Raw genomic sequence first — 9,181 nt, forward strand, 5'->3', positions numbered from 1 at the left:
CCGACCGGCGTACAGGCCGCGGCGGGGCGGTTGCTAGGGCGGTTGCTGGGGGGCGGGACGACACGACTCCCGGCGGTCCCGCTCTCGCGAGGTTTCCCGCGGTAGGAAGTATCGCGAGAGGGGCGGGCGGTCCCGCGCAGGCGCCGCGCCGTGGAGGTCGTTGGAGTCATTGGAGCCGCCGCGCCATGCTGTCCCGCCTCGCCCGCCCCGCCGCCGGCCTCCGCCGCGGCCTCGCCACCACCGCCCAGGTACGCCCCGCTGCCCGCCGGGCACGCCCGGGGCCGGGGCGGAGGCCGGGCCCTCCGCTGTGAGGGGGCACCGGGGCGGGCTCGGCCCCCGCGGTGCGCGGCGGAGAGGCGCCGGGGGCGGGTGTCGGGGGCTGAGGGGGCGGGAGGGGGCGCGGGGCGGTGCTGAGGGCGCTCAGCGAGGGGGGCGCTGGGTGCCGGGCCGCTGCCGTGTCCGTGTCCGGCGGCGCCTGGCGGCCGGGGGCTCCCGCCTGGCTGCGGGCGGGCCTGGGGGCTCTGGGCGAGCTCCTCTTTCGGGGGGTGCGCGGCGAGCTTGCTTGGGGCTCCCTCCGCTGGCAGTATGGCCCTGCCTTCAGGGTGCATTAGGCACTGGAGCTGCGGCGGAGCGTTCAGCAGCAATCCTCCACAGGCCGGCGTCCGGCGGGTGTGACCCTCGGTGCCAGAAGAGGACTGCTGCTGCGGGGCGGGGGATGGAGGCAGACTCAGGTTGTTCCTGGTGGCCTACGACAGAACGGTTGTCGTACCCTGAAGGTGGGCTTTACAAGAGGGGTTTATTAGCAGCCAGGTCTTGCCTTCACGGTATCAGTCATGAATACGGGGCAGAGCGGTGACTAATGCAAGACTTTGCTTCACCTTGGAGAGTTTTCTGTGAGATTGCGTTTGTTGCAGTACCAAGAAAACTGAGCTGAGGTTAGGCTGAGCTGGCTCCTGGGCTGATTATGTCTTGTCATAGCATTATAATTAAGCTGTTAATGCGGGGACCGGGAGCTGTTACGGCTTTATCTGGTAAGACAGTGCGATAGAGACCGTCCTTATCAGCGGTAATTGTGTTACATCTCTGCAGTAGCCTCTGGTTCTTTATTGCTTTGTCAGGGTATTACGTTTTAAGATTGTTCTGGACTTTTAAAGTAGCTTTCCTCTCACCTACCGACCCTTTGCCTACAAACAGGAGCACAGGCATTTTCAAGAGAAATAACTTTCTTCCAGTCAGCACATTAGAGTAGAGTTGGTTCACCGGGGCAACACAGCAGAGTTGATTTTACTTGCTTCTCAGCCACACTTCATCAAAGCTGGAAATTATAGTCACTTGGTGTTCTCAGGCCTCAATCTGGAGGCAGCTGCAGGTGCTGTTTTGAATTTCTCTCAGGCACATGTATAATCTTCACGTATATCCAGTGGTTGTTGTGGTCCGTTAAATGAATAGATTTGCCAAATGGAAAGGCAAACCAGATTTTGCCCTAATGCAGACCTGGGTCGCCAGGGTGGCAGGTCTTAGTCTCAGGCAGACATTTCCAGCTGGGGAAAGATGGTCCTTTTGCTTACTTTGCCTTGCCTTGCTTCCCTTTGGAGCTTCAGATCGCAAAAGAACATTTTCCTCTAACTTGTCCTACCAAGAAACCTCAAGGCTCTTCGGGAGGCTGTCATGATGGTCGCTTTCTGTGGGCTTAGACAGTCAAGTTTGTGTAGAGCTTGATAAAATAAAATACATTGAGAAGTAAAACTAAAAGTAAAGAAACTGTGGCGAAATCCCCGAGGTCACTGCTGCAGTCGCTACCGGAACATCTCTACAGTGTGTTTGTTGTCTCTTCTTCCCCAGAGCAATGCCAAGGTAGCGGTGCTGGGCGCCTCGGGAGGCATCGGCCAGCCCCTCTCCCTGCTCCTGAAGAACAGCCCGCTGGTGAGCAGGCTCAGCCTTTATGATATCGCTCACACTCCCGGCGTTGCAGCTGACCTCAGCCACATCGAGACAAGAGCGAATGTTAAAGGTACTGCGAGCCGCTGGGAGCAGTCTGTGTTCTGAGGGGGCCCTCCTGTTGCTGTGCTTGTGAAGGGGAGCTGTCGCACGGTCCCGAAGCCTGGTATCAATTTAAGTAGCTTGTTCTCAAGGACTGCATGGCTAATTACGGTTTAGCTGACTAGATCGGCATGTACGGAGATGAAAATGGCCCATGTTTGCGCTGTTGAAGGGGAATTCGTAATAACTGGCAGGAAATACTCAGTAAAACTGTCTTGGAAAAGAGCCTGAGCGTTGGATGTAGAAGTGTGACTACAGCTAGACTTAACGCTCCCTGGCTGCCTGGGTGAATTCTGCGTGCGGCTTGTCTGAAGGGACAGCTGGCGGGTTCTGGTGGAATCAGAACTTCCTCTGCTGATCTCCGGGTTATTTGATGGTTACCAAGAGGTTACATCTCACCTGAACGTGCCTCTCTGCAGTCCTTGGGGGGCACCGGCTGTAGCGCCAAGGTGGGGTTTTTGGAGGGTAAATACCTGTGATGGGAGGAACTGAGGGTTTCTGAAATGGGTGAGCTGAGGTTTCTGCCACTCTCATTCTGCAAGTTTTGGAACGGGGATAAAACACCAAACGGGATCCATCCGTAACTGTATTGTGTAGTGTAAGTCTGAACTGGAGGTTAAATTAAAGAAGGAATTGGGTGCCTTGGGGCATAGTTTTGTACTTCAAAGCGTCCGGTGTTTAATCGCTGGCAAACCCATCGTGCCTGGATGTCTTCCGTTTCAGGCTTCCTGGGACCTGAGCAGTTGCCAGAATGCCTGAAGGGCTGCGATGTTGTAGTTATTCCTGCAGGAGTCCCTAGAAAACCAGGTATGTTCCTTTTGTGAAGAAGCCCCGGGCCCATGTTGAGGTGTCTCTCTGCAGTGCTGTTACTCACACGGAGCTGGGTCTGGCACTTGGGATGTCAGCGGGCTGTTAATGGCGCTGACCCAGAGCTTGCTGTGGTGCCAGGCGCCTCGATTGTCCCTCCTGAAATGGACCCTGTGTAGGGGTGAGGTGCAAAGACTTCCCATGCAAGAGATGCTGGATCTCCCTCGGTGTTTCTTGCCCAGAGCAATGCTCTAGTAAAAAACCTGGTTCTTTGTTTCGTTTCTCAGCAGAATAGAAAGAGTCATTTTGTTCCGTGTTAATTGTGCAGTAACTTCTTAGGGTGTCTCTGAGTGAAGTGAAGGCTGTGAAGCCTTCCTGGAATGTCTCTGACCTGCTCCATTTCGACTGTGGTTTTCAGTATCCTGTCAGGAATGTAACAAAGTTCTAGACTTCAGTGCCTAGCTCTTCCTAATTCCTCGTTTTTCATGGTCAAAGTAGTTGTTGAGCAGAAATGAGAGGTGACGCTTGCGCCACTTGTGCACAGAGCAGTTGGCATTCAGGCTGTAGCTGTGGAGGTGACTTCAGAGGGGAAGGAGAGCTCGCCGTGGGAGCAGCTGGGCTGCTCTGAGCACCACTGATGCCCTGGTGGGGGTCAGGGTGGTCGCGCTGTACGCCAGGCCGCCCGGGTGAGCCGCGTTCTGAGGGCTGGAGCTGGGCTGGCTGCTCTGAGAAGGGCTGATCTGCTGGAAAGGGCAGACCTGGTTCACGTGCCTTTGGAGCCCAGTCCTTGCTGCAGCTGCCAAGCTTTCTCTTCACGTATGAACCCAGCAGCTGCCGTGTCTCTGCCCAGAGCGGGATGTTGGGTTTTGGTGGGGCCGCTTGCCCCTTTGTGAGCAGACTGGGGGTAACTTCATGTACCGGGTGCATTTTAGGTATGACCCGGGACGACCTGTTCAACACCAATGCTAGCATCGTTGCTACTTTGACATCTGCCTGTGCAAAGCACTGTCCAGAAGCCATGATCTGTATTATCTCTAACCCGGTAAGTGTTTTCTGGAAATCTTTAAAATGTAGAGGAGAAAAAAAATCCGGACTGAGAATACTAGAGTGATCTGAGTTCCTGTTAGTTTTGACCAGCATCTTTAAGGTCTGCAGTGTATTTTCTAGAGAAGAACTAGAAGCCTGGTTCTACTAACCCGTTTTTCTTGGCTGTATTGAAGTACAGCTTGGATATCGAAGTGCTTAATATCTTAACCCCTGTATGACCGTGGTTGTAGCACGTGCCGGTGCGTTAGCTGGAACACAAGTTGTGGCTCGCTGAGGGAGGAGCCTTTGTAGTGTGAATGAACAAATCTATTGTCTTAATATGTCTTAATCATCCATTATTTAAAATGTATGATTTTTATTCCAGCCTGACTGTGAATTGCTCTTCAATTTAGGAATTAAAGTACTTGGCTGCAGTTGACTTAAAGTTGGAAGTACGCTTTGGGTTGTTTACTGGCCTCTTTGGTTCATGCAGCAGCTTTGTTGTTATACTGGTTTTAATCAATGCCCTCCTGTTCTTGCTTATAGGTGAACTCAACCATCCCAATAACTTCAGAAGTCTTCAAGAAGCATGGGGTGTATAATCCTAACAGAATCTTTGGTGTTACAACGCTGGACATTGTCAGAGCGAATACTTTTGTGGCCGAACTGAAGGTAGGTCATAGTAACAGATGCTGGGGGAGGGACACTGCCTGCTTTGGTCAGCAGATCTGTCAAAAATGCTTTTAACATCACCGCGGAGAGCCAAAGGAGCTCAAGATTTCTGCGCAGCTAGAGGCAAAGGTGGCGATTCCCTGTTTCCATTCTCTAGGGGAGCTTGGGGATTCTTGCAAAATGTGGTTCAAGAGACTCTGACCTTTCCTCTTTACAGCTGTCCCCTACAAGCGAGCTGCATGTTCCCCTTAATTCTGTTGGCATTTTCAACCCTGCTGGTGCAGCCGGAGGAGAGGGTTGACTTGTAGCCTGTATTTGCAAGTCAGGCTGTCTGTGCTGCGCTGCAGCACGTTCTGCAAAGTGTCAGGAGGTGTAACAGGTTCTTAACAGCCCTGGTGGAGTTTGTACTTGTGCTGCTGTTCAGCTGAACTGGCTTTAATAATACCCTGTAACTGCCTGAAGTTACCAGGGCAGCCTGGAGTTTGACTCTGTAGATGTGGCTTTGTCCCTGGGGCGTAGCTGCCTCAGACTCCTGCCCCGTGTAGCACGGGGTCAGAGGTGTGTCCCAGTGCCCAGGGCAGCAAAGGAAGCACAGTGGTTTGAAATGTTCTGCTCGCCCCTGTGCCCCAGAAGCTGGAACGTTTCATGTTTCCCTTAGGGCTTAGATCCAGCTCGAGTCAGTGTTCCGGTGATCGGTGGCCATGCTGGGAAGACTATCATCCCTCTGATCTCTCAGGTAAGGCGGGGTTGGTGCTGTGTGTGGTGCCACGCTCATCAGTACGTTAGAGCTGATGTGAAGTGCCCTCGTGATGGTGTGTGACATGCTAAGGTACAGCAGGGACAGTCGTCCTTGCTCGTGTGGCTGCTTTTGTTCTGAGGTGAGGTACAGGGTACTGGAAGGCGATGAACTAAATCTAAACTCCTCTGGGTAGTTTAAATAGTTCCGGTCTTTCACCTTTAGAGGAGTTTGGGATAGGAACTGAGGTGTAGTGTGCGTGTTCAGCTGTCTTGGCACTGTTTGTTTTGGGTTTTATTTTTTGTGACGGGTATTTCATGATACAAGTACCTTACGTCAGCAGGAAAATGACATTGGGTTTGCTGTGGTGGACTAGAAATGCCACTTGAACACGCAGCATTGAGACGAGGAGGCATAGCTCAGGCTGCGTGGGGAGGCCTGCTTCAGGAACGACTGCAGTCGGGGAGAGGCTCCCTTCCTGCATCTAAGCCAGAGCAAAATGCAGTTCCAAAGCAGGCTGCAGCTTCGTGAGGAGGTGGCTAGGGTATGGCCAAAGAGCAGCCCGCAAGAAAGGGGGGGAAAAAACTTTGCTTTGAGTGGGGAATGAAGTGTCCTGCACAGAAGGACATTCTTAGGGGGTAAGAGCAGCTGAGTGCTGAGAGGGTGCGTTTGTTAGAACTGGGACAGACATGGCTGCGCTTAACAGACTTGTGTAGCGGTGTCTGGAGGTTCAGGAGCTCCCTAAATACTGCTGGCAGGCTGGATCCTTCATAAGGCTCTTGCCTCCGATAGTGCCATAGTGACCCAAATATTTACAAGGCAGCTTTTTGGAGTTCCAAAGGCCTGGTACATGCTTGGAGGGCAATCTGTTCAGTGCAAAGGACATCACAGTAGCGAGGAACTGTGGCCAGCCCTGGTTTTGCTGTCAGGCTGCGGTTTGTCCTTGAGCAAGCTGGGCATGGCTGGGTTCCTCTCCCAGTCCAGGCAGGAACCAGCAGCCTTGGTGAACGCTTGCGGCTGGGCAGCGTCACACCATCTGTGAGCTGGGGTAACTGATTTTCCTAGCGGACAACTGTTGGTAACAGCTGTAATGGTCCAAAAAGCATCGTGTGGGTGGCCTTGTGCTGCCTCTGGAGGGGTCTTGGGGTTTGATAGTAACTTCTTTTTTCCAATCTAGTGCACACCAAAAGTGGACTTTCCTCAGGATCAGCTGGAAAAGCTTACAGGGAGGATTCAAGAAGCTGGCACTGAAGTTGTCAAAGCTAAAGCAGGAGCAGGTTGGTTCTTGATTACATCTTCCAAGTCACTCTTGTTGGCCAGCTGAATGGATGCCGTGCTCTTCAGTTCGCCCTTATGAACTGCTGGTTGCAAATCTCGCAGCTCTGCTGTGTCGGCAGCTGCCTGAACTGTGGTGCTAGAAGCAGCTCGGTATGTAGGTAAGACTAAACGTCAACTGGTCCCATGCCATCTATGGCTTTAAAAAGAATCTTCTCTATCAAATTAATCTGTTTGTTCCTATAAGTCTGGTCAGCTACATAGCGTGTAGCTGGCCAAAAGCTGCGGTTTTATCCAACTGGCTTTGAGCTTGAAGTCAGCGACACTGCAGCTCTGTAAACATAGTGGTGAGGGAGCCCTCAGTGCTGAAGACAGTATGGAATTTCACTGGAATCTGTTCTAAAAGTGATTTAACTTCTACAGGATCTGCCACCCTGTCTATGGCCTATGCTGGCGCTCGGTTCGTCTTCTCGCTGGTGGATGCCATGAACGGCAAGGAAGGGGTTGTCGAATGTGCCTTTGTTCGGTCGGAAGAGACGGAGAGCCCGTACTTCTCCACACCTCTGCTGCTGGGAGTATGTACATTAAATGATGGGGCTTATAAACAACAGCTACTCATTTGGTCTTGTGGGTTTTGCTCTGATTTCAGTTTAGTCTCGTGCTCGATACCGCTGGAGTTAACAGCTGAGCGTACCTCTACAAGTTGTGGAATACTTGGGTGTTGTCCTTAGGCACGTACCTCGTGCTTGACAGGGGTGCTGCTGCTTTTATCCGCCCCTAGACTGCGAGGCTGCTGAGTAACCAGAGATCCAGACTTGTCCTAAGAGGTCGTGCTTGCCTCAAGTCAGTGCCTGTTCACGAAGGGCTTTTGTATGATTAGCCAGGGTCAGCAATCCTGTCGCCTCCATTTGATCTGCTGCAGGCAGATCCCTCAGAAATTGAGGCACGGGGGGAACTACAGCTTGGGTTAGGGTTAATAGATTGTTTTCAGGACCTCTGCTGAACTCTGAAAGAGGTGTTCTTTTGTCGCCCTTACCCTGCGGGTGGGTGCTGCAGCCCTGTCGTGGCTGCTGGGGCGTGAAGGATGGCGTGTGCTGGCTGGTGAGGGGATGGCAGTAGAGGGGTGTTGGGGGGAAGGGTTTGGATGTAGGCAGGAGATCTTGGAAACTGCTCCGAAGCAGTTTCGGGTTGCAAGCCATTGGCAAGCCACAGGCCTACAGCAGAGGAGAGAGGTTCTCTTGCCAAGCGGTGGGGTTGAAGATAGGAAGAGGCAGTTGGTATCAGTCTCCTCTTGAAGGAGCTGATGGGCTGTCTTTGGGTTTCACACTTGTGGATGGTGAATGAGAGGTTTGTGAAGGCTGTAGGAAGTGGCTACAGATACTAAGAGGCTTCCGAGCCTTGCTGGGAGGCACAGGGTTGGCAGACTGGAGGTGACAGAGGTCCCAGGCTGGGTCTCCATCTCAGCTGGATAATACCTAATCAGAGCTGTTAAGTTACTCTCTAGGTCATTTGATGAATGGTTAATCCTTAAATCCTCTTTCCCTCAGAAAAATGGAATTGAGAAGAACCTAGGTATTGGCAAGATCTCCCCCTTTGAAGAGAAGATGGTTGCTGAGGCCATGTCTGAGCTGAAGGCTTCTATTAAGAAAGGAGAGGAGTTTGCAAAGAACTTCAAGTGAAGAGTTGATGATGGAGAGGAATGAACAACTTCCTTAATTTATTAAGGCATCATGTCACTTTATGACTTCTGGTTCAAAGCTCGTGCTTTGATTGAAGTCCGTCTGTATTAGCTTAATGATTGTTGCCGGTGCAGAGTCTAATCATCAATAAAACAGCCTCATTTTTTCAGCGTACCATCTGGAGTTGTCCTGATGTGCTGGGCTTCTGAAGGAAGAAGCGGTGGGTCTCCTGAAAGGTTACCAGTTTAAGTAGGAATGGAGGAGTCTTTTAAAGTGGGGGAGCTGGTTACTCTCAACTCCGTGGCTGCTTGGGGTTTGGTTTGTGCTACTTGTTCGGCGCAGCAGCTGGGAAACCAGGCGTGGCCAGATAAGTTCAGGATGGGGTGAAGAGGCTGGCGAAGGGGTGACCAAGTGAAGTGATCCAGGGGGTGGTTTTTTCAGGAGGTGGTGTTACCTCTGTGTGTTACCTTGTGTTGCCTTAACCTCATACGGAATTTGATTTTAAAAGAGTCAGGAACAGCACAGCGGTTGAACCGTCAGTCCTGCTCTAAGGAAATAATTAAAATGCTGAGAGTGACTTCTTTCTAGTTAGGAATAAAAGCCTTGATTTAGCATCTACATAAATTTCTTTTACGTTCGTCCTCTTGTGAATATAAAAATAAATGTCTGCAGGAAAATGGTGATGACTAGTTCTGTTGCTGACTTCTTTGAAGGTAAGTGTTAATAAAGGAAGCTATTAATTTGCTCTTCCTCCGTGCTCTGTGGGCTGCTTACCCTGTTGCGTTGAATCGCTCTAATCCATGTAGGTTGAATTCCGAGTTGAACAGACTTGGTGTTGAGTAGGTGAAGGAAACGCCAAAGCCTGTTGCCTCTGGAGGAACTGAGGGGACAGTTGGTTTGAGCGAGGGAACCTGGTGGGGAAGTTTCTCATCAGGAAGGTACCTAA

The 9,181-nt window shown here is 51.7% G+C and overlaps 1 protein-coding gene across 2 annotated transcripts; it reads left to right on the forward strand.

Moving 5' to 3' along the window:
* Nucleotides 1–185: 185 nt before the first annotated feature.
* MDH2 (malate dehydrogenase 2) lies at nucleotides 186–8,409 on the forward strand. Of its 2 annotated transcripts, XM_086475034.1 has the most exons (9): nucleotides 186–248; nucleotides 1,843–2,011; nucleotides 2,764–2,847; nucleotides 3,780–3,889; nucleotides 4,420–4,545; nucleotides 5,204–5,281; nucleotides 6,459–6,558; nucleotides 6,980–7,131; nucleotides 8,104–8,409. In XM_086475034.1, exons 1-9 carry the CDS (start codon nucleotides 186–188, stop codon nucleotides 8,233–8,235), a joined length of 1,014 nt encoding a protein of 337 aa, XP_086331160.1. In that variant the 3' UTR covers nucleotides 8,236–8,409. The 2 variants fall into 2 exon arrangements, with proteins under 2 accessions (XP_086331160.1, XP_086331161.1); XM_086475035.1 differs by lacking the exon at nucleotides 4,420–4,545.
* The last annotated feature ends 772 nt before the right edge of the window (nucleotides 8,410–9,181 follow it).

Source organism: Leptosomus discolor, chromosome 18, assembly GCF_034619465.1.
Source record: "Leptosomus discolor isolate bLepDis1 chromosome 18, bLepDis1.hap2, whole genome shotgun sequence".
In the NCBI taxonomy this organism is placed as follows: domain Eukaryota; kingdom Metazoa; phylum Chordata; class Aves; order Leptosomiformes; family Leptosomidae; genus Leptosomus; species Leptosomus discolor.

Excerpts from the sequence above, each read along its gene's own strand:
- MDH2 (XM_086475034.1), top strand. The coding sequence starts at position 186 with ATGCTGTCCCGCCTCGCCCGCCCCGCCGCCGGCCTCCGCCGCGGCCTC. Across the intron at positions 249-1,842 it reads GCCTCGCCACCACCGCCCAG|AGCAATGCCAAGGTAGCGGT; the intron begins GTACGCCCCGCT and ends CTTCTTCCCCAG. Across the intron at positions 2,012-2,763 it reads GACAAGAGCGAATGTTAAAG|GCTTCCTGGGACCTGAGCAG; the intron begins GTACTGCGAGCC and ends CTTCCGTTTCAG.